Source organism: Streptopelia decaocto, assembly GCF_964273445.1.
Source record: "Streptopelia decaocto genome assembly, chromosome: 2".
In the NCBI taxonomy this organism is placed as follows: domain Eukaryota; kingdom Metazoa; phylum Chordata; class Aves; order Columbiformes; family Columbidae; genus Streptopelia; species Streptopelia decaocto.
Window position 1 is genome coordinate 888,173 of NC_138655.1, and position 23,836 is coordinate 912,008.

Sequence of the window (23,836 nt, forward strand, 5' to 3'; positions counted from 1 at the left end):
AGAGAAACGGCCGCCGGGGCGTCACGCGGGACACGGCACTGGCTGGCCCTGCGCTGCCACCGGCTGTCCCCACCGGCTGTCCCTGCGCTGCCACCGGCTGTCCCCACTGGCTGTCCCCAGTGCTGCCACCGGCTGTCCCTGCGCTGCCACCGGCTGGCCCTGCGCTGCCACCGGCTGGCCCCACCAGCTGTCCCTGCGCTGCCACCGGCTGTCCCTGCACTGCCACCGGCTGTCCCCTGTGCTGCCACCGGCAGTCCCCTGCACTGCCACCGGCTGTCCCCTGCGCTGCCACCGGCTGTCCCTGCGCTGCCACCGGCTGTCCCTGCACTGCCACCGGCTGTCCCCTGCGCTGCCACCGGCTGTCCCTGCGCTGCCACCGGCTGTCCCTGCACTGCCACCGGCTGTCCCCTGCGCTGCCACCGGCTGTCCCTGCACTGCCACCAGCTGTCCCTGCGCTGCCACCGGCAGTCCCCTGCACTGCCACCGGCTGTCCCTGCGCTGCCACCGGCAGTCCCCTGCACTGCCACCGGCTGTCCCCTGCACTGACTCCGGCTGTCCCCAGCGCTGACACTGGCTGTGCCCAGCACTGCCACCAGTTGTCCCCAGTGCTGCCACCGGCTGTCCCCTGCACTGACTCCGGCTGTCCCCAGCGCTGACACTGGCTGTGCCCAGCAGTGCCACCAGCTGTCCCCAGCACTGCCACCGGCTGTCCCCAGTGCTGCCACCGGCTGTCCCCAGCACTGACACCAGCTGTCCCCAACGCTGCCACTGGCTGTCCCCACTGGCTGTCCCCAGTGCTGCCACCGGCTGTCCCCAATGTTGCCACCAGCTGTCCCCACTGGCTGTCCCAAGCACTGACACCAGCTGTCCCCAGTGCCGGCTGTCCCCACTGGCTGTCCCCAGCATTGCCACCGGCTGTGCCCAGCGCTGCCACCGGCTGTCCCCTGCACTGACTCCGGCTGTCCCCAGCACTGCCACAGACTGTCCCCAGCACTGCCACGGACTGTCTGCAGCGCTGCCACTGGCTGTCCCCTGCACTGCCACCGGCTGTCCCCTGCACTGACTCCAGCTGTCCCCAGCACTGCCACGGACTGTCTGCAGCGCTGCCACTGGCTGTCCCCAGCGCTGCCACTGGCTGTCCCCAGTGCTGCCACCGGCTGTCCCCTGCACTGACTCCAGCTGTCCCCCGTGCTGACACTGGCTGTGCCCAGCACTGCCACCAGCTGTCCCCACCAGCTGTCCCCAGCACTGCCACGGACTGTCCCCAGCGCTGCCACCGGCCCCTGAACGCCTAGAGGTCCTGGGGGGCTGAGGAACCCACCGTGCTGGGGAGAGCTGCCCTGGGAGCACCTTAGGGACCAGGAGCCCCCACATGCACCCCACCAGGTGGCACCGAGCCCCGGGCGGCACTGAGCCCCAGGCGGCACCGAGCCCCGGGCGGCACTGAGCCCCGGGTGGCACTGAGCCCCAGGCGGCACCGAGCCCCGGGTGGCACTGAGCCCCAGGCGGCACTGAGCCCTGGGGGGCACTGAGCCCCGGGGGGCACTGAGCCCGGGCAGCACTGAGCCCCAGGCGGCACTGAGCCCCAGGTGGCACCGAGCCCCAGGTGGCACTGAGCCCGGGCAGCGCCGAGCCCCGGGCAGCACCGAGCCCCGGGCGGCACTGAGTCCCGGGTGGCACCGAGCCCGGGCAGCACTGAGCCCCGGGCAGCACTGAGCCCCGGGCAGCACCGAGCCCCGGGGGGCACTGAGCCCCGGGTGGCACCGAGCCCCAGGCGGCACCGAGCCCCGGGCAGCACCGAGCCCCGGGGGGCACTGAGCCCCGGGGGGCACTGAGCCCGGGCAGCACTGAGCCCCAGGCGGCACCGAGCCCCGGGGGGCACTGAGCCCGGGCAGCGCCGGCCCCGCGCCGCGGGCTCCGCGGCCACTCACCAGGTGCTTGCAGACGTTGTTCATGAACTCTCCGTAGTGCAGGCTCCTGTCCTCGCGCAGGTGGTTCAGGAACATGTCGCAGAGCCCCTCGCAGCCCATGCTGGGGCCGCACATGCGCAGAGCGAACTTGCAGGCCTGCGGCACAGAGAGGGGTGTGCGGCGTGCGCCCCGGAGCGCGGCACGGCGCCGGGGCCCAGCGTCCCCCCGCGGCGGGACACCCACCTTGACCACCTCCGGCTGGGGGTCCTGCAGGTGCAGCAGCAGCGTCACCAGCCCGTTGAGGATCTGCTCGAAGAAAACCTCGCAGTCGCCTTCGCTGAACCTGCTCAGGTTGCCGAAGAGCACGATGGACGAGTGGCGGAGCTCGTGCTGCTCCTGCGGGGACACGCGGGCGCTGGGGACGCGGCTGCTCCAGCACCCTCCGTCCTGCTCCTCGGGCTGGGGACACCGGAGCAGCAGGAAAAACGCAGGACGGGCTGTGGTGGGGGTCTAAAGCCACTCCACAAAAGCACAGCTCCCTCCCAGCCTCTTCACCCCAAATTCCAGCCGCCAGCACCCCCGTTTGCTGCTGCTGCTCTGGAGCCCCCGGGGCGGCCGGAGCACCAGGAGGTGCTGGGGGTCTCCATGCTGCACCCCCGGCCGTTGGAAGGGGCAGAGCAGCAGAGGTGACACCCCGGAGCCCAGCGGGGGTCCTGGGCAAGGGGGGGGTGCCCAGGATGGAGCACGAGGCTCAGGCTGAGCAGGAGAAGCATCCAGCTCCCCCGCGGTGACGCTGGAGGGGTTTGGGGACGGACAGACTGCAAAGGGCAGTGAAACCCCTGGGACAGACACCCACCGAGGGTTTGTCCCCTCTCGCCGGCCTCTCTGTGCCCATAGCACCCACGCTGGCTCAGCCCCGCACCCAGAGCTGCCTGGGGATCGAGGTCCCAACAGATAAAGCAACAGGCACCTCAGCTTCCCCCGCACCGTGTCCTGTGCCGAGCTCCCAGCTCCGTCCCCAGCCCACAGCGCCGCTGACACCCAGGGATGTGCCCCATAGCACCCGGGACATGTCCTGCAGCACCCGGGAACATGCCCCATAGCACCCGGGACATGTCATGTAGCACCTGGGGACACATCCTATAGCACCCAGAACATGTCCTGCAGCACCCAGGACATGCCCATAGCACCCAGGACATGTCCATAGCACCTGGGGACATGCCCATAGCACCCAGGACATGTCCTATAGCACCCAGGACATATCCTATAGCACCCAGGACATGCCCATAGCACCTGGGGACATGCCCATAGCACCCAGGACATGCCCATAGCACCTGGGGACATGCCCATAGCACCCAGGACATGCACATAGCACCCAGAACATATCCTATAGCACCCAGGACATGCCCGTAGCACCCAGGACATATCCTATAGCACCCAGGACATATCCTATAGCACCCCAGAACATGTCTCATAGCACCCAGGACATATCCTGTAGCACCCAGGACAGGACCTACAGCACCCAGGACATGCCCGTAGCACCCAGAACATGTCCGATAGCACCCAGAACATGCCTGTAGCCCCCAGGACATGCCCTATAGCACCCAGGACATGCCCGTAGCACCCAGAACATGCCTGTAGCACCCAGGCCCGTGCCCGTAGCACCAAGCAGCCTCCCACACACATGCTGTGGCTCCGGCTCAGCGGAGGAGCCGTTCCAGAGACGCTGGGAAGGGCGGGAGCTCAGCGCCGCGCCAGCCTTACGCTGTCGAAGAAGGGCCGGATGCGGATGGCGATGTGCAGCAGCATGGACTGCACGTCCCGCTCCTCCACGTGGCCCAGCAGCTTGGACAGGCTGGACATGGCCTCCAGCGCCACCAGGTTGTGCGGGTCGTCCTTGTCGTCCAGGCCGTTCACCATGGACGCCAGTAGCTTGGCCCCGTGCTTCCTCACCTGCGGGAGACGGGGAGAGAACAGCGGTCGCGGGCAGGGACACGGCGCCTGGTACTGCACCAGCCAGGGGGCACCGAGGTAGGTGGGGAAATACACCAGTATAGGTTGGGAAATTACATATTAGAGAGCAGTGTAGGGGAAAGGGAGCTGGGGGTCCTGGGGCCAGCAGGGTGACCATGAGCCAGCACTGGCCCTTGTGGCCAGGAAGCCAATGGGACCTGGGGGGGTTAGAAGGGGGTGGTCAGTAGGTCAGAGAGGTTCTCCTGCCCCTCTGCTCTGCCCTGGGGAGACCACACCTGGAATCTTGTGTCCAGTTGTGGCCCCTCAGTTCCAGCAGGACAGGGAACTGCTGGAGAGAGTCCAGCGCAGCCACCAAGATGCTGGAGGGAGTGGAGCATCTCCCGTGTGAGGAAAGGCTGAGGGAGCTGGGGCTCTGGAGCTGGACAAGAGGACACTGAGGGGTGACCTTATTAATGTTTATAAATATATAAAGGGTGAGTGCCACGAGGATGGAGCCAGGCTCTTCTGGGTGGCAAACAGTGATAGGACAAGGGGTAATGGGATCAAGCTGGAACACAAGAGGTTCCACTTAAACTTGAGAAGAAACTTCCTCTCGGTGAGGGTGGCAGAGCCTGGCCCAGGCTGCCCAGGGGGTTGTGGAGTCTCCTTCTGTGCAGACATTCCAACCCCTGGACACCTTCCTGTGGAACCTCAGCTGGGTGTTCCTGCTCCAGGGGGGATTGCACTGGATGAGCTTTTGAGGTCCCTTCCAATCCCAAACATACTGTGATACTGTGACACTGTGAAGTGGCATCTCCCGATGGCCACGGGCCCCCTTGTGCCCCCAGCTCCGGCCGGGACGCCGAGCTCGCTCTCACCTTCTCCGGCGAGCCGGCGGCGATGTTGCCGAGCCCCCGCAGCGCCAGCATCCGCACCAGCGTGCAGGCGTCCTTCTGTCTGCCCATCATGTTGTCCATCACCGTCTCCAGCAGCATCAGGTCGTTCACCACGTTACTGCCCAGGAGCTAAAGCAGAACAAGAGCCTCAGCACCCACGGGAGGGGAACCACGAACCGCGAGGGAAAGGATGGATTTGGGGAAGCTGTGATAATTCCTAACCCACAAGTTGGGATGGTGTGGGGAGCTGGGGTGACCACTGACAGCTGCTATACACCCCTAAAACCAACACAAACGCTAAATCCTCGCCCCCGAGATCACCTGCCAGGGACGACGGGGTGGGGGACATGGGGCTTTTGCAGGGACGGACGCCAAAGCGCGTCCCCTGCGCTGGCCAGTGTCACCGGGCTCCTCAAAAGGTTTATGATCAAGCAAGTGGAGGAATCTCCAAAGAGAACGTAAAAAGCCGCGAACGAGGACACGGCAGCAGCTGGAGCTGAGAGTTCAGACACGCGACATTTGTCCTGCGACTTGTGTCGTGCGTCCCAACTTGCAAGAAAACTTTCCTTACGCTATAATATAGTCAACGGTGACACAGCTTTAAATTCCTGCAGTCCTTAAAATACTCATACGCTCGACAAGAATAACTTGGATCGGAACTCGCCGGACTGAAAACTGCGCTTCCAGATCAACGCGCCGGCTCCTCAGCTGACGTGGAATTGCTTCTGGGGGGTTTAGGACATAAGGGCTCCCAGCAAACCCGTTTTGTCTGATGTGTGGCCAAGCAGCAGGTTTCTCCCGCCTCACCGGAGACAACGGCTACGGTGCTTTGCTCAGTATCGCCACCAAAACTCGCCAGCGAACGCGCTGCCGGCAGCCACGGCTTTGGGAGGAAAGGGGGATTTCACGCTCTTGGCTGCTCTCCCGCTGACCCTCGCACCGAGCCCCGGGGACATGGAGACAGTGGGGACAGTGGGGACATGGGGACAGTGGGGACAGTGGGGACATGGGGACAGTGAGGACAGGCTCCAAGGAGCGCTGCTGGCCCCAGCTCAGCCCGGACGGGTCAGGCTGGGCTTTACAGAGCGGAGCTTTAACCGCCGGTGGGGTGAGCAGGAGCCCAGCGCTGAAGGGCACATTTGGGTGCTGGTGCGGTCGCCCCGGAGTTGGGTCCCCCTGGGGACAGCCCTGCGGGGGCGGGGGCAGCGGGGCTGCTCCGGCTCCCCACGGCCACCCGCTGTCACCTGCCACCACCGTGACGCGAGCCCTGGGACCCCAGAGTGCGACCCACAAGCAGGCGCCGGGGGGTGAACGTGGAGCTCGGGGTGGGCGGTGGGGACACCGGTGGCACCGCAGAGCTGTCCCTGCGTGCCGGAGGTGGCATGGAGCCCCTGTCCCAGGGGACGCGGCCGTGGGGGCCGTCCTGGGGTAGCTCTGCCGCCATCCCCAGGACCCCGCGAGGCCGAAGGCTCCCGGCGGCCGTTCCCCTCCTCGCTTCCCCTCTGTCATCTCCGTCACTGGCACGGCCGGCAGAAAAGGGCCTGGGCTCTCACCTCATCAGTTTGGAGAGAGGGAGACACAGGCATTTGCTTCCTTCCCCTCCAGCTCCACGGTGAGGCAAAGCTGCTATTTTAAACCCAACCACACTCCAAAAACTAAAGCAGATTCTGGGCCGGGCTCCAAGAGCCGGGGCCGGCAGCTCCCCCAGCCAAACACAAAATAAAAACAGTGCCTTAATCCCAGGCTGCTTAAGCAGCTGAGAATTTAAAAGGTGGTTTTATAAGGGGGGGATATGGTTCTGCATTGTTGGCATAAGGTGCTCCTTTATGTAACAAAACCTCCTGGAGCGGGCCGAGGTTTTTAAGGTGGTATGTACGGCGAGATCTAGCGTTACAGTCTGCTGGCCGGCGAGGGGAAAGGACTTGAGTCACCTCATTCCTGCGCCTGGTACGTCAGGCCGGAGGAGCTCCGGCGTGCTGGCTCGCGGCGGCGATGGCTCCGGCGCTGGATTCCTGCGGGCGCTTCCCCGCCACCCCCTCCAGCAGAGGGTCGGGGAGGGAGGAGGGCGCGCGAACCTGCTGTGGTTTAACCCTCGTTAACGGGAGCGCCGGAGCCGCGCGCGCTCACCTCGGCGAGGAAGGCGGTGGCCGTGACCCTCTGGCTGTCGAAGACGCTGCTCAGCGTGGGGACGAGGTTCTTGACGATGAGGGGCAGGCGGGGGCCGGCGTGGCGGGCCATGGCGCTGCCGAGGGAAGCGGCAGGTGTCACCGAGGAGGTGACACGGGACGGGCGGCGCGGGCGGCTCCTGGACGCACATAGAGAGCCCGGAGCCGCCGGAGCCGCCCGGCGTGCGGAACAGTGACACCCAGGGTGGAAAAGCCATCGTCCCCTCCCGCCGCCATGGGGACCCGGCGCAGGGCACGGCAACGCTGGCACGAGCCGGCTCCGGTGAACCCTGGCAAGCAGGGGCAGGGTTTGTTTGGGATGAGACAGACGCTCTTCAAGCGTTTGGGAGGCTCAATAAAGCTTTTTTCTTTCTTTTTTTTGCAAATAACTGGAAAATCCCAAACCGCTCGTCTCCTCCGCAGCGTCCAAGAGCTATTAACGGCGCTGGGTGGAGGGACAGCGGAGTCCCCGGCTGAACCGGCTCCGCCGGGCTGTGGCCGTGCCGCGGCCTCGCCAAATCGCCGCCGTTGGCGGGACGAGGCGCAGGCGCCGCGGGAAGGACCGGGGGGGTCGGGCGCTGCCGCGGGGCTTGAGGAACCACAGCGACATTGCAGCAGCAAAGGGAAAGAATCTTTCCATCCAAGACCTTTTGGTGCTCTCGCCGGGTGAAGAACCGGCTGCAGCGCCGGGCCCAGGGAGTTGTGGTGAATGGAGCCAAACCCCGTTGTTGGCCGGTCACAGGTTTTGCTCCCCAGGGCTCAGCACCGGGGCCAGTTCTGTTTAATCTCTTTATCAATGGTCTGGATGAGGGGATCGAGTGCACCCTCAGTTTGCGGGTGGCACCAGGCTGGGTGCAGTGTTGATGTGCTGAGGGTGGGATGGATCCATGGGCTGAGGCCAATGGGCTGAGGTCACCAAGGCCACGTGCCGGGCCCTGCACTGGGGTCACACCAACCCCATGGACGCTGCAGCTGGGGAACAGCGGCTGGAGAAGAAAAGGAGCTGGGGGTGTTGGTGGCAGCGGCTGAACATGAGCCAGCGTGTGCCCAGGTGGCCAAGAGGCCACAGGGTCCTGGCTGGTCCCAGCACTGGGGTGGCCAGGGGACCAGCGCAGTGACCGTCCCTGTGCTGGGACCTGGGGTGGCAAACCTGAACCCTGGGGGCAGCTCTGGGCCCCTCACGCCAAGAAACCCTTGAGGTGCTGGAGCGAGTGGAGAGAAGGGAGCGGAGCTGGTGAGGGGCTGGAGCACAAGTGTGATGGAGACTGAGGGACCTGGGGGTTCAGCTGGAGAACAGGAGCTGAGGGGAGACCTTCTGATCTCTGAACTGCCTGAAAGGAGCTTGGAGCCGGGGGGGTCGGGCTCTGCTCCCCAGGAACAAGCGCCAGGAGCAGAGGAAACGGCCTCAAGTTGCCCAGGGGAGGTTGAGGTTGGATCTGGGAACAATTTCTTCCCCAAAGGGCTGTGGGGCATTGAACAGGCTGCCCAGGGCAGTGCTGGAGTCACCAGCCCTGGAGGGCTGGACAGACGGACACGAGGCTCTCAGGACAGGAGGCAGGGACAGAGCTCAGAAGGTGAACAGGGAGCCTGAGCCCCGCAGGAGCGCAGCCACGCAGCTGATGGCAGGAAACGTTTGGCTGATGTGGCTGAAGAGCTGCCGGACAGCCCTGGCGAGGGGCACAACGGGACGGACAACCAGCCTGGGGTCCAGCACCAGCCAGACATGGAGCTGTTGGAGCGGGACAGAGGAGGGACACGGGAATGGGCCGAGGGCTGAACAGCTCTGGGGAGAAAGGCTGAGAGAGCTGGGGGGTCAGCCTGGGGAGGAGAAGCTCCGGGGAGACCTTAGTGCGGCCTTTCTGGACTTAAAAGGGGACAATGAGAAGGACGGGGACAGAGTTTAGAGCAGGGTCTGTTGTGACAGGACAAGGGGTGATGGTTTTAAACTAAAGGAGGGAGATTCAGGCTGGACATGAGGAAGGAATTGTTGCCCTGAGGGTGGTGAGAGCCTGGCCCAGGTTCCCAGAGAGGTGGTGGCTGAACCATCCCTGAGACACTCCAGAGCTGGACGGGGCTCTGAGCACCCTGAGCTGTGAAATGTCCCTGCTCATGGCAGGGGGGGCACTGGGTGACATCTGAAGGTCATTTGAACCCAAACCATCTGTGATTCTCTGATGGGCACCAGCCGCACCCAGCCCCCCGGTGCTCCCAGGAACGTGGTTCATGCTGTGGGTCCCCATCCCCAGGGCAGACAGCACGGCAGAGCCCCATCGCCTATCCCCTGGGAAGCCAGCGAGACCCTCCATGGGTTCGACACATCACAACCCCCCAGGACACAGAAGCGCCCTCCCCGCTCGCCATCCGCCTCCCCACGGCCGCCGTGGGGCTCTTGCACCCAACCCGAGGAGCCACCGCAGCCCCGGCGCGGTGCCAGCCCTTACCTGGCGAGCACGGCGATGCCGTCGTGGTGCCTCTCGGGACTGGCCATCAGGTCCCAGGCGCCGGCGCTGCCCACGGCCACGGCCACCTCCTCACTGCCCCCCCGCGCCAGCATCACCTTCAGCGTCTCCACCGCGCAGCTGCCGAGAGAAGTGGGGTGGTGAGGTGAGGTGAGGGCAGCTGCCTGTGCTGCCTGCACCCCTGCCTGCATCCCTGCAGCATCCCTGCCTGCATCCCTGCCTGCATCCCTGCACCCCTGCCTGCATCCCTGCAGCATCCCTGCCTGCATCCCTGCCTGTGCTGCCTGCACCCCTGCCTGCATCCCTGCAGCATCCCTGCCTGCATCCCTGCCTGTGCTGCCTGCACCCTTGCCTGCATTCCTGCCGCATCCCTGCCACATCCCTGCCTGCATCCCTGCCTGTGCTGCCTGCACCCCTGCCCACATCCCTGCCCGCATCCCTGCCCGCATCCCTGCCTGCACCCCTGCCTGCACCCCTGCCTGCACTGCTCACATCCCTGCCCACCTCCCTGCAGCATCCCTGCCTGCATCCCTGCCCACATCTGTGCCTGCATCCCTGCCTGCATCTCTGCAGCATCCCTGCCTGCATCCCTGCCTGTGCTGCTCGTATCCCTGCCTGCACCCCTGCCTGCACCCCTGCCTGCACCCCTGCCTGCGCTGCTCGTATCCCTGCCTGCACCCCTGCCTGCACCCCTGCCTGCATCCCTGCCTGCACCCCTGCCTGCGCTGCTCGTATCCCTGCCTGCACCCCTGCCTGCACCCCTGCCTGCATCCCTGCCTGCATCCCTGCCTGCATCCCTGCCTGCGCCGCCCCCATCCCTGCCCGTCCGGGAGGCTGCGCTGCTCGAGGACGGGATGAATTACACAAGGGCTGTGGCCAGCGGGAGACGAGCCCATAACTCCGGCCACTTCCATCGCCACCGTGCCGTTTGGCATTAACGTCATCCAAAACAATGGACCGAAAAGTAAAGAAGTCCAGAAGTACTTTAAGAAGGGTTGGTGGGGTTTTTTTGCATTAGTATTTTATAGGTAGGGATTATTTTGCTGCAAGCACAGGGCAACATATGGGAAACATACATTATCCTGTCAAAACAAAACAAATATTAGCGATGGATAAATCTCTTAGCCTGCCGTATAAGCCAGAGGAACGTAGTTACCACACACACAAAGAAAACATAATTCAGTAAGAGCGTCTCGGCACGAAGGTTTATGAGCCGGTTCCTGCTATTTGGGCTTCTGGTGGGGTGACCTGAGCCGCGGTGACAAGGGACACGGAGGGGCCGTCACCCCCGAGCCAGGTCCCAGCTCACCCTGCCCAAGGCCACCCCGTCACCTCCCCCGTGTCCCACCTTCACATACCGATGGACAATAACCACCACCCCAAAGAAAGGAGGATGAGGAGGGTTTGCTGAGCACACTCAGCTCCGGCGCAGAGCCCCGCAGCCGTTCAGCATCCCCACACCAGGACCACGGCAAGGAGCTAATTGCTAATTAAAGCAAGCCCTTGGCAGAAGGATCCTTGCGCCATCTGCCCACACCGAGCTGCTGGTCCATGGAGCATCCCTGGTTTTACTGCTCGGAGCCCGGCCACGCCGGCTTTTGGAGTTTTCAGCCCATTTTCAGGCGCCATGAGCTGCAGCCCAGGTTGCACAGGGACGTACGGGCGTCTCCGCTCCGAGCGCCCCTTCCACAGAGCGGGTCTCTGACCTCGAGTATCCCCCTTGGATACTCCCCCTTCCATCCGCCTGGAACGCAACCCGGGTTCCTTTCACGGCCACGGTGGGTTTAGGGGGGAGGTTCAGCACCCACACAGGTTTGGGGCGGGAGAGCCGGACACGCGCCACTTGGGGACGTGGGGACCGTGCTCCTGCAGCATCCTGAGGAGCACGAACGCCTCTGCAGAGCTCAAGAACCTCCCCAAGCTTTGAAACCCAACGCTGGCGCACAGGTGAACCCGTCGCTGAGTCCAACAGGCCACGGGGGGATTAATCTTCTTGCAGTGTAAGAAAACAGCAACAAAAAGGCTGAGGAACGTCCCACCGGCTCCCTGGCTGTGGCCAAGGTCTGATGGCAACGTCCCAGCGCCAGCCCGGCGCTCGCGGCGGCTCCTCGGGACGCACCGACCCGGCAAAGCGCCCACGTTCCTCCAGAACCCGCCGAGGTCCGGGCTCCCGGCTGCAGCTCCAGGCTCTCCTGCTCCAACACAGGATCCCGGAGCGCGGCTGCTCCCACCAGATGGTTGACGCCGCTCCTTCCCCAGGTTTGCTTTTTCCACAGTGTCCTATAGACACTTCCTTCCTTTCCAACAAAATCCCGTTGTCTTCCAGCCGGCCCTTCCTGCCAAGCTATCATATTCACCTTTACCATCTCTCTTTGGCATTTAAATATCATGAAGCCTTCGCATTCGAAACGCGTACAGGAAATTACTTTGATATTGTAACCTGCTCCTGGGACGAGGCTGGAATTTCACATCCCCGCGGTTTGTTCTCCGTGTTGGACAAAGACTGTTCGCCTCCATCAATCAGCGATGACTTCATGGCCACGGCCACCGGCCCGCAGCCTGCACGGCGGGACGGAACCGGGCAGGGAGAACCGGCGCTGGGACGGAACCGGGCGGGGAGAACCGGGGCTGGGAGAACTGGGGCTGGGACAGGAACCGGGGCTGGGAGAACCGGCGCTGGGACGGAACCGGGCGGGGAGAACCGGCGCTGGGAGAACTGGGGCTGGGAGAACTGGGGCTGGGACAGGAACCGGGGCTGGGAGAACCAGCGCTGGGACGGAACCAGGCGGGGAGAACCGGGGCTGGGAGAACTGGGGCTGGGAGAACTGGGGCTGGGAGAGGAACCGGGGCTGGGACGGAACCAGGCTGGGAGAACCGGGGCTGGGAGAACCGGGGCTGGGAGAACCGGGGCTGGGAGAGGAACTGGGCAGGGAGAACTGGAGCTGGGAGAACTGGAGCTGGGAGAACTGGAGCTGGGAGAGGAACCGGGCAGGGAGAACCAGGGCTGGGAGAACCGGGGATGGGAGAGGAACCAGGCTGGGAGAAACAGGGCTGGGAGAACCAGGGATGGGAGAGGAACCGGGGTTGGGAGAACGAGGGCTGGGAGAACTGGGGCTGGGAGCAAAACTGGGGCTGGGAGCAGAATTGGAGCTGAGAGCAGAAATGGGGCTGGGAATGGAACTGGTGCTAGGAGCAGAAATGGGACTGGGAGCAGAACCGAGACTGGGAACAGAATTAGAACTGGGAGCAGAACTGGGTCTGAGAACAGAATTTGAACTGGGAGCAGAACCAGGGCTGAGAACAGAACTAGGACTGGGATCAGAACTGGGACTGAGAGCAGAATCAGGACTGGGAGCAGAAATGGAGCTGGGAGTGGAACTGGGACTGGGAGCAGAAGTGGGACTGGGAGCACAATTTGAACTGGGAGCGGAACCGGCACTCAGGGCAGAACCGGGGCTGGGAGCAAAACTGGGACTGGGAGCGGAACCGGGACTGGGAGCGGAACCGGGACTGGGAGCGGAACCGGGTGTCATTCCCGGCCCCTCCACTCATCCCCAGGGGTTTCTGGCAGGATCTGGGGTGACACAGCCCCGTCCCTGCTCCCAAAAGCAGGCGGTGTCACCGGGACTCAACCGCAATGCAGAGCCGGGACACGGCTGTTCCAGACCAACACCAACAGACTGAGCGGGGATGTGAGGAGCAGCACGGAGCCAGCCAGCACGGTGCTCGTGTGATGGGCACGGCTGCGGAGCGCTGACAGAGGAGCCTTTTTCCTGTGCCGAGGACACAGACACCACGTGTGACCCACGGACGGCGGTCCCAGGGAGCAGAGCGTGGCCAGCGCACCCGCGTTCACACCAGCCCTGGCAATGCGATCCGGGGGCTCGGACCAGCAAGAAAGCCCCCATGGTACCATCCTGCCCAGCTTCGCCCAGCAAAGCCGGGACTAAGTCAGCGCCTCCATCAGCGGGGCTGCTCCTGGGGCTGCAGGAGACGGGCCGGGGGCTCCCCCATCCCACCTCAGGGAAGCGGATGTCAAAGAGCTGCCGGCTCCCGCCGATCCTCTGGCTCCTACCGATCCTCTGGCTCTTATTGATCCTCTGGCTCCTATCGACCCTCTGGCTCCCACCGATCCTCTGGTTCATACCGATCCTCTGACTCCTATTGATCCTCTGGCTCCCACCGATCCTCTGGCTCCCACCGATCCTCTGACTGCTATTGATCCTCTGGCTCCCACTGATCCTCTGGCTCCTATTGATCCTCTGGCTCCCACTGATCCTCTGGCTCCTATTGATCCTCTGGCTCCTATTGATCCTCTGGCTCCTATTGATCCTCTGGCTCCCATCGATCCTCTGGTTCCTATTGATCCTCTGGCTCCCACTGATCCTCTGGCTCCTATTGATCCTCTGGCTCCTATTGATCCTCTGGCTCCCATCGATCCTCTGGTTCCTATTGATCCTCTGGCTCCCACTGATCCTCTGGCTCCTATTGATCCTCTGGCTCCCACCGATCCTCTGGTTCCCGCCAATCCTCTGGCTCCCACCCGTCTTCTGGTTCCTATTGATCCTCTGGTTCCCACCGATCCTCTGGTTCCTATTGATCCTCTGGTTCCTACTGATCCTCTGGTTCCCACCGATCTCCCATCTGGCACATTGGCTTTTCCCACAAGGATCCGGGGACTGTCACATCCCGCACGTTCGCTCTCATGCTCGACAGATGCCGCATCCCGCATGTTCGCTCTCGTGCTCGTCAGATGCCGCATCCCGCACGTTCGCTCTCGTGCTCGACAGATGTCGCATCCCGCACGTTCACTCTCATGCTCGACAGATGTCGCATCCCGCACGTTCACTCTCATGCTCGACAGATGTCGCATCCCGCACGTTCGCTCTCGTGCTTGACAGATGCCGCATCCCGCACGTTCACTCTCGTGCTCGACAGATGCCGCATCCCGCACGTTCGCTCTCATGCTCGACAGATGCCGCATCCCGCACGTTCGCTCTCGTGCTCGACAGATGCCACATCCCGCACGTTCGCTCTCGTGCTCGACAGATGCCGCATCCCGCACGTTCGCTCTCATGCTCGACAGATGTCGCATCCCGCACGTTCACTCTCATGCTCGACAGATGTCGCATCCCGCACGTTCGCTCTCGTGCTTGACAGATGCCACATCCCGCACGTTCGCTCTCGTGCTCGACAGATGTCGCATCCCGCACGTTCGCTCTCGTGCTCGTCAGATGCCGCATCCCGCACGTTCACTCTCGTGCTCGACAGATGCCACATCCCGCACGTTCGCTCTCGTGCTCGACAGATGTCGCATCCCGCACGTTCACTCTCGTGCTCGACAGATGCCACATCCCGCACGTTCACTCTCGTGCTCGACAGATGCCACATCCCGCACGTTCGCTCTCGTGCTCATCAGATGCCGCATCCCGCACGTTTGCTCTCGTGCTCGACAGATGTCGCATCCCGCACGTTCGCTCTCGCGCTCAACAAATGTCGCATCCCGCACGTTCGCTCTCGTGCTCGACAGCTGCCAGAGGACCCCGACCCCAGCGTGGCGAGGGACACGGGTTCATCCAGCCCAGCCCCGTCCCACGGACGGAGCAGCGGCCGTGGACAGAGCTCAGCACCTCTTGTTTGTGTCCCCAACGCTGTTTGGAGCCCAGACGCTTCTGGAGGAAGAGCAGGCGGTTCTGGCTCCTGCGTCTCCTTCCCTGGGGGCAACAACCAGCTGCTCCGAGTTCCCTCCAGCGCTCCCCGTGTTACGGCACAGGCTCTGGCCAGCATCTGCCCATTTCGCCCATCCAGGAGACACCCCGGGGGACGAGCGTGATGAGAGCAGACGGATCCGGCTGCAGGAGCCCAAAGCCACAACGGTGGCGCAAGTGTCGGATCCCATCGGGAGGTTGCACGAAGCCACATCCCAACCACGGCCACAAACACCCTGAGGGGACAGGGCAAGAGCCACGAGCTCGGGGAGCACCAAACAGCCACGGGACAACCACCATCGGGCTCTGCCAAGCCGCCCCTCCAACGCAGCGGGTTCTCTTAATTCTGTTCTGCCATGTGGTGTCAATAAAAGGCTGATTAGACGGCAGCCCTGCCATCCACAGCACCTGGTTCCACTCATCCCCTCCGGCGGGAGGAGCCAGCGCGAGCGGCAGCTGCGCCAGATGCAGCCGGGGCCACCGCGGCGCGGAGCAGCCGGGGACACCGCTCGCTGTGCCCAATGTCACCACCTCACTCATTCTACCCAGAGGAAAGAAACACCTTTCTTCACCATTGGGATGTGACAAACGGAACGTCAGGAGATGCCAGAGCCCTCCTCGCTCGGTCCCGCTTTGGCTCCAGGGGATCCTCCAGGCTTTCCTCCTAACACTAATAATAGCCTGTAAAAAAGCCCAAGTCCCCTTGGGGTTAACCCAACATCCCCATAAATATAAAGTGCTTTAAAGCGAGTGCAGGTACCGCTCACCAGCTGCAGGACGAGGGCACACGTGGTGACACCAATAAAGTCCCTCTCCGCTTCCCTCCTGCAGCTGAACAGCCCCAGCTCTCCCAGTCTCCAGACACGGTCAGGGGTCCAGCGCCCCATGGTGACAGCCCCACGCTCCCAGAGGGGACACCATGAAGCCCCTCGGGTGACAGCCCCACGCTCCCGGAGGGGACACCATGAAGCCCCATGGGTGACAGCCCCACGCTCCCCAAGGGGACACCATGAAGCCCCATGGGTGACAGCCCCACGCTCCCGGAGGGGACACCACGAAGCCCCATGGGTGACAGCCTCACGCTCCTGGAGGGGACACCATGAAGCCCTGTGGGTGACAGCCCCACGCTCCCGGAGGGGACACCATGAAGCCCTGTGGGTGACAGCCCCACGCTCCCAGAGGGGACACCATGAAGCCCCGGGGTGGGACAGTCCTGCAGCCCATCTAACGGGTGCTCTGCCCCCTTGGCGTCCCAGCTCTCCCAGCACCAGGGCTCTGCTGGGAACCTCCAGCAGCTGGTGGTGCTCAGCACGTTGGGCAGGGCAGCATGGACTGAGACTGAGATGGGGACACAGCGGGGGACACAGATCTGGCACAGGGACACGGACCTGGTGTGGGACACAGACCTGGCGCTGGGACACGGACCTGGTGTGGGACACGGACCTGGCGCTGGAACACGGACCTGGCGCCGGGACACGGACCTGGCGCCGGGACATGGATCTGGTGTGGGACATGGACCTGGTGTGAGACGTGGACCTGGCACAGGGACACAGACCTGGCACTGGGACATGGATCTGGTGTGGGACACGGACCTGGCGCTGGGACATGGATCTGGTGTGGGACACAGACCTGGCGCTGGGACACGGACCTGGCACAGCGACATGGATCTGGTGTGGGACACAGACATGGCACCGGGACACAGACCTGGCGCTGGAACATGGATCTGGTGTGGGACACGGACCTGGCACTGGGACATGGATCTGGTGTGGGAAACGGATCTGGTGTGGGACACGGATCTGGCGCTGGGACATGGATCTGGTGTGGGACACAGACCTGGCGCTGGGACACGGACCTGGCACAGCGACATGGATCTGGTGTGGGACACAGACATGGCACCGGGACACAGACCCGGTGCTGGAACATGGATCTGGTGTGGGACACGGACCTGGCACTGGGACATGGATCTGGTGTGGGACACGGATCTGGTGTGGGACACGGATCTGGCGCTGGGACACGGATCTGGCGCTGGGACACGGACCTGGCACTGGGACAATGTCCTGGCACTGGGACACGGACCTGGCACAGGAACATGGATCTGGTGTGGGACACAGACCTGGCACTGGGACACAGACCTGGCGCTGGGACACAGACCTGGCGCTGGGACACAGACCTGGAGCTGGGACACAGACCTGGCGCTGGGACACAGACCTGGCGCTGGGACACAGACCTGGCACTGGGACACAGACCTGGCGCTGGGACACAGACCTGGCGCTGGGACAATGTCCTGGCACTGGGACACGGACCTGGCACAGCGACATGGATCTGGTGTGGGACACGGAGCTGGCACAGAGGAGGACTGAGCAGCTGTGGTGACCCTCCCTGTGCTCAGCAACGAGCCCTCGGGGATTTCAGGGGCTCTCACAGGAGAGAAATAACGTTTACAACAACAATCTTTTACAAGTCCAGAGGAGCCACAGAAACGATCCGAGGCTGAACAGCTCTGGGGAGAAAGGCTGAGAGAGCTGGGGGCTCAGCCTGGGGAGGAGAAGCTCCGGGGAGACCTCAGTGTGGCCTTTTCGGACTTAAAAAGTGTCAATAAGAAAGATGGGGACAGTTTGGAGCAGGGCCTGTTGTTACAGGACAAGGGGTGATGGTTTAAACTGAAGGAGGGAGATTCAGGCTGGACATGAGGAAGGAATTGTTGCCCTGAGGGTGGTGAGAGCCCGGCCCAGGTTCCCAGAGCGGTGGTGGCTGAACCATCCCTGAGACACCCCAGAGCTGGACGGGGCTCTGAGCACCCTGAGCTGTGAGATGTCCCTGCTCAGGGCAGGGGGACTGGGGGAGCTTTAAGGCCCCTCCAACCCAAACCATCTGTGATCCTGTGACAAACCAGAAGGTCCGGCCGCAGTGAGAGGCCAAGACCCTCCTCGGTGGCGCGGGACACCCCGGGCTCTACGCACCGATGGTCGAGCTGGACTGCGGTGGTTTGGCACTGTCACCTCTACCCGGGGGACAACGGCACCGCAGCGCAGCTGTTCGCTCAACAGGCAGCGATTTGGTGCGACTGAGACGCAATGAAACCAAAACGTTGGCTCTTTCCAGCTTCCCCTCCTCATCCTTCACCGAAAGGGAGCCCCAAAAACGCTCCTCCGCCCCCGCCGTGCCCACGAGCCCCGGGGGACCCCACACCAGAGCCAGCCAGGATTTTCGGGAGGCTGCGGCAACAACCCAACCCCGCAGGGCTCTGGCAGCGGCGCTGACCGAGCTCGTCTTGCGCTGCGCCTGATTTAATGCTTCCCAATTTAGACGCTGCGTTCTGCAGAAACAAACACCACCCAGCTCCGAGCGCAAACCGCAGCAGAGGTCGGGCTGTCACCACAAGGGCGCCACGGTCACCACCGCGGGGGTCGCCCCGGCGCACAGTATCACAGTATCACAGTATCACAGTATGTTTGGGATTGAAGGGACCTCAAAAGCTCATCCAGTGCAATCCCCCCGGAGCAGGAACACCCAGGTGAGGTTCCACAGGAAGGTGTCCAGGGGTTGGAATGTCTGCACAGAAGGAGACTCCACAACCCCCCTGGGCAGCCTGGGCCAGGCTCTGCCACCCTCACCATGAACAAGTTTCTTCTCAAATTTAAGTGGAACCTCTTGTGTTCCAGCTTGATCCCATTACCCCTTGTCCTATCATTGTTTGCCACTGAGAAGAGCCTGGCTCCATCCTCATGGCACTCACCCTTTATATATTTATAAACATTAATAAGGTCACCCTTCAGTGTCCTCTTCCCCAGACTAAAGAGCCCCAGCTCCCTCAGCCTTTCTTCATAAGGGAGATGCTCCACTCCCTTAATCATCTTGGTTGCCCTACGCTGGACCCTCTCCAGCAGTTCCCTGTCCTGCTGGAACTGAGGGGCCACAACTGGACACAAGATTCCAGGTGTGGTCTCCCCAGGGCAGAGCAGAGGGGCAGGAGAACCTCTCTGATCCACTGACCACCCCCGTCTAACCCCCCCCAGGTCCCATTGGCTTCCTGGCCACAAGGGCCAGTGCTGGCTCAGCCCACAGGACCCGCTGTTCCCACCTGGTCTCCCATCCAAGTACTGACCGGGCCCGACCCTGCTTAGCTTCCCAGAGCAGATGAGATCAGGTGTTCTCAAGGGGGTATGGCTGTATATATCATATGTGTATGTATGTATATGTTCCCAAAGTATATCCTGATAATCTCTGAACTAAAGAGCAGAGTAGAGGGGCAGGAGAATCTCTCTGACCCACTGACCACCCCCTTCTAACCCCCCCCAGGTCCCATTGGCTTCCTGGCCACAAGGGCCAGTGCTGGCTCATGGTCACCCTGCTGTCCCCAGGACCCCCAGCTCCCTTTCCCCTACACTGCTCTCTAATATGTAATTTCCCAACCTACACTGGAACCTGGGGTTGTTCCTGCCCAGATGCAGGACTCTACACTTGCCCTTGTTATATTTCATTACATTTTTCCCTGCCCAGCTCTCCAGCCTGGCCAGGTCTCAGATGGCAGCACAGGTACCTGGCGGGGTGGAGGCTGCGGGCGGCCGAGCCCAGGCTGCTGCTCCTCCTCTCGCGGCTCTGCAGGCTCTTCGGTAGCTGAACACCCACGGTGCAGCTGAGGCGCAGCAGGAGAGTCACAAACAGCGGCGGGTAGAGCCCCAGCACCGCTGCCCCAGACTCCGGAGCAGACATGATCTCATACAGAGCACATGTGGCCTGGAGAGAGAGCGAACGAAGAGGATTAGGAGGGGATCTCCCACACCACGCTGGGATAGCTGATAGTAAATAACCCAGCCAGGCAGCCAGAGCCCTTTGGTTTCTTTCTTTTTCCTCCTTCCTGCAACGCTGAGTCTGACAAAGCGTCGGCGTGACCCCCCGCGTCCCACCCGGCGGAGCAACAGCTGCTCCTCGGCAAGCCGGGGAGGGGAAGCTGTACCTGGCTTTTAGGGGAGGAAGACAACACACACACACACACAGAGCCTATTCCGGCCAATTTGCAAAGCCATAATTACAGCGTGCGGTCCATAGGGGTGTCAAAGCGCAGGGAGGGGAGGGGGCTCGCTCTCGGGGCGGCTGATTCTCTCCCAGCTGCGTTTGGTCCTGGGGAGGAGGAGGAAATTTTCACAGCTGCTTTCCTGCTCAGCAAGCTGCCAGGCTGGCTTTATGCTTTTTCTGAAGGGATAAAAAGGCAAAGTGCTCTCCCTGGAGGACGGACACCTGAGAGGCTCTTTATGAGCCGCTGGATTAGCTCTAATAGGCGTTACGGAGCGGTGCGGTATTTCCAGAGCCCGCGCCTGGCACCGAGCCCCGAGGGCCACGGAAATGGGGAAAAGCTCTTCCAGGTGTGGGTGGGGGGCACGGCGTCCCGCTGGGCACGGGGTGGGACAGGGACATTGCAGCCAGGGTGGGGACAGGGACACTCACAGTCAGGGGTGGGGACAGGGACACGGGGACAGGGACACACAGCCAGGGGCAGAGGGGTAGGGACAGGGACACGGGACAGGGACACTCACAGTCAGGGGTGAGGACAGGGACACGGGGACAGGGACACTCACAGCCAGGGGCAGAGCGGTGGGGACAGGGACACTCACGTCCAGGGGCAGGGGGGTGGGGACAGGGACACAGGGACAGGAACACTCACGGCCAGGGGCAGGGGGGTGGGGACAGGGACACAGGACAGGGACACTCACGGCCAGGGGCAGAGGGATGGGGACAGGGACGGGGACACTCACGGCCAGGGGCAGGGGGGTGGGGACAGGGACACAGGGACAGGGACACTCACGGCCAGGGGCAGGGGGGTGGGGACAGGGACACAGGGACAGGGACACTCACGGCCAGGGGCAGAGGGGTGGGGACAGGGACGGGGACACTCACGGCCAGGGGCAGAGGGATGGGGACAGGGACACTCACGGCCAGGGGCAGAGCGGTGGGGACGGGGACGGGGACACTCACGGCCAGGGGCAGGGGGGTGGCGATGCGCTCGGAGCTGCTGCCCAGCAGGAAGCCCTTGCTCTCCTTGTATGGGACGTCCCGGTTCACCTTCTCCAGGAGCTGCTCCAGGATCTGCGAGGTCAGGGTGGGCTCGCCGGCCAGGGACCTCCACATGGCGCACGTGTGGCTGCAGAGAAGGGACACGAGACGCTTTGGTACTGGCTGCCAGCTTTAAATCACCCCCATGGCAAAGTCCCTTCCCCACGCCGGGGAACACCTGAGTCATGTCACCCACCAACATGGGGTGAAGGGACCTTCAAAGGTCACCCGGTGCAACCTCAGGGACATATCACAGCTCGGGGTGCTCAGAGCCCCGTCCAGCCTGCCCTGGGGTGTCTCAGGGATGGTTCAGCCACCACCGCTCTGGGAACCTGGGCCAGGCTCTCACCACCCTCAGGGGCAAAACATTCTGATATCCAGCCTGAATCTCCCTCCTTGAGTTTAAAACCATCACCCCTTGTCCTGTCAAGGACAAGAACGTCTCTGAACTGCCCAAAAGGAGCTTGGAGCCGGGGGGTCGGGCTCTGCTCCCCAGGAACAAGCGCCAGGAGCAGAGGAAACGGCCTCAAGTTGCGCCAGGGGAGGTTGAGGTTGGATGTGGGAACAATTTCTTCCCCAAAGGGCTGTGGGGCATTGAACAGGCTGCCCAGGGCAGTGCTGGAGTCACCAGCCCTGGAGGGCTGGACAGACGGACACGAGGTTCTCAGGACAGGGGGCAGTGCTGGGCTGGAGTAATTGTTGGACTTGATCTCGAGGGGCTTTGCCGACCAAACTGGCTCTGTGACTCTATGACCCCGTCTGCTCGAGGCTCAGCCGGGCTCAGCAGCTCTGGGTGGGTGATCCGCTCTGCAGAGCAGCACCGAGCCCCAGCCACGCTCAGCTCCCCGGGGTCGGCGTTGCCACCCCCTGCAAGCCCAGCAAACCCCCCGAGCGGCAGCGAGCGGCCGTGCCGACCCTTGAGCACGCCAAGGAAACACCGGCAGGGGCTGATTGCTGGGGCTGAGCGGGCAAGAGCCTTTGTGCAGCTCAGGGGAAGCCGCCGCGGAGCCCTGCAGGACCTGTCGAAGGGCAGCGCGCTGCTCAGCAGGCTGGACACCACCAGGCTCTTGTGCTGGGCCGCCAAGATGTAAACCGTCTGCTGGGCCGCCTTGCGCACGTGCTCCTCGTCCACCTCCTCCAGCTTGCCGTGGATGATGCTCATGATGTCGGGCACCTGAGGGGAGAGGAGATGGGGCGGCCGGGTGAGCGCTGAGCGCCTGGGGTCACCGTCGGAGAGCACACGCGGGTCCTGTCCCCTCGGTCACGGGTGACGCGGTGTCAGAGGACAGCGCGGGTGGGCAGCGCGGTTTGTGGGGACGTGTCCCGGCTCAGCATGCAGAACCAGAGAGCTCCAGGGAGGGCAAGGATCCGTCCCCAGCCGGGGGACAGCGGAATGTGCGGGGTGTCCCGGGAAAGGGGACCTTCTTGTGGCCATGAAGCCAATGGGACCTGGGGTGGGTTAGAAGGGGGTGGTCAGTGGGTCAGAGAGGTTCTCCTGCCCCTCTACTCTGCCCTTGAGTAAAGGGTTTAGTTCAGATACTATCAGGATATACTTGAGGATCATACATATATACGTAATGTATACAGCCATAGCACCCTGGGAATGCCTGGTCTTGGAAGCTAAGCAGGGTCGGGCCTGGTTAGTACTTGGATGGGAGACCTTGTGGCCAGGAAGCCAATGGGACCTGGGGGGGGTTAGAAGGGGGTGGTCAGTGGGTCAGAGAGGTTCTCCTGCCCCTCTACTCTGCCTTTGAAAAAGGGTTTAGTTCAAATACTATCAGGATATACGTGGGGAACATATATATATGTAATGTATACAGCCATAACACCCTGAGAGTGCCCCATCTCATCTGATGTGGGAAGCTCAGCAGGGTCGGGCCCGCTCAGTACTTGGATGGGAGACCAGGTGGGAACAGCGGGTGCTGTGGGCTGAGCCAGCACTGGCCCTTGTGGCCAGGAAGCCAATGGGACCTGGGGGGGGTTAGAAGGGGGTGGTCAGTGGGTCAGAGAGGTTCTCCTGCCCCTCTGCTCTGCCCTGGGGAGACCACACCTGGAATCTTGTGTCCAGTTGTGGCCCCTCAGTTCCAGCAGGACAGGGAACTGCTGCAGAGAGTCCAGCGCAGCCACCAAGATGCTGGAGGGAGTGGAGCATCTCCCGGGTGAGGAAAGGCTGAGGGAGCTGGGGCTCTGGAGCTGGACAAGAGGACACTGAGGGGGGACTCATTGCTGGGGATCAAGATGGAAAGGGGCAGTGTCAGGAGGATGGAGCCAGGCTCTGCTGGTGACAACCAGGGACAGGACAAGGGGCAATGGGTGCAAACTGGAACACAGGAGGTTCCGCTGGAAGAGGAGAAGCAACTTGTTGGGGTGAGGGTGGCAGAGCCTGGAACAGGCTGCCCAGGGGGTTGTGGAGTCTCCTTCTCTGCAGACATTCCAACCCCTGGACACCTTCCTGTGGAACCTCAGCTGGGTGTTCCTGCTCCGGGGGGCTGCACTGGATGAGCTTTGAGGGCCCTTCACCCCCTGACATTCAGGGGCTGTGTGTGACCTGGGGGGACACCTGCCACCCGAGCCGTGGCCCCGGCCCGGAACAGGCGCTAAGCCCCGGCCGCGACACGGGGGCAGCGAAGGTGCTCGGCAGCGAGTTCCTGCGAGGAACCGGAGCTGAACGGGGGAGACACCTCAGCGCTGCCT

General features: G+C 63.0%; 1 protein-coding gene across 4 annotated transcripts in view; it reads right to left on the reverse strand.

Annotated features, from left to right (window-relative positions):
• MROH1 (maestro heat like repeat family member 1) overlaps positions 1-23,836 on the reverse strand; it is a 73,222-nt gene that overhangs the window by 5,112 nt on the left and 44,274 nt on the right. For all 4 annotated transcript variants that reach the window (XM_082043967.1, XM_082043966.1, XM_082043964.1 and 1 more), the window contains 9 exons: positions 22,162-22,316; positions 21,065-21,230; positions 19,632-19,828; positions 9,366-9,503; positions 6,887-7,001; positions 4,742-4,888; positions 3,675-3,863; positions 2,154-2,306; positions 1,932-2,066 (listed from right to left, as the gene is read on the reverse strand). In XM_082043967.1, coding sequence (XP_081900093.1) covers positions 1,932-2,066; positions 2,154-2,306; positions 3,675-3,863; positions 4,742-4,888; positions 6,887-7,001; positions 9,366-9,503; positions 19,632-19,828; positions 21,065-21,230; positions 22,162-22,316 — 1,395 coding nt within the window. The remainder of the gene's footprint in view (positions 1-1,931; positions 2,067-2,153; positions 2,307-3,674; positions 3,864-4,741; positions 4,889-6,886; positions 7,002-9,365; positions 9,504-19,631; positions 19,829-21,064; positions 21,231-22,161; positions 22,317-23,836) is intronic.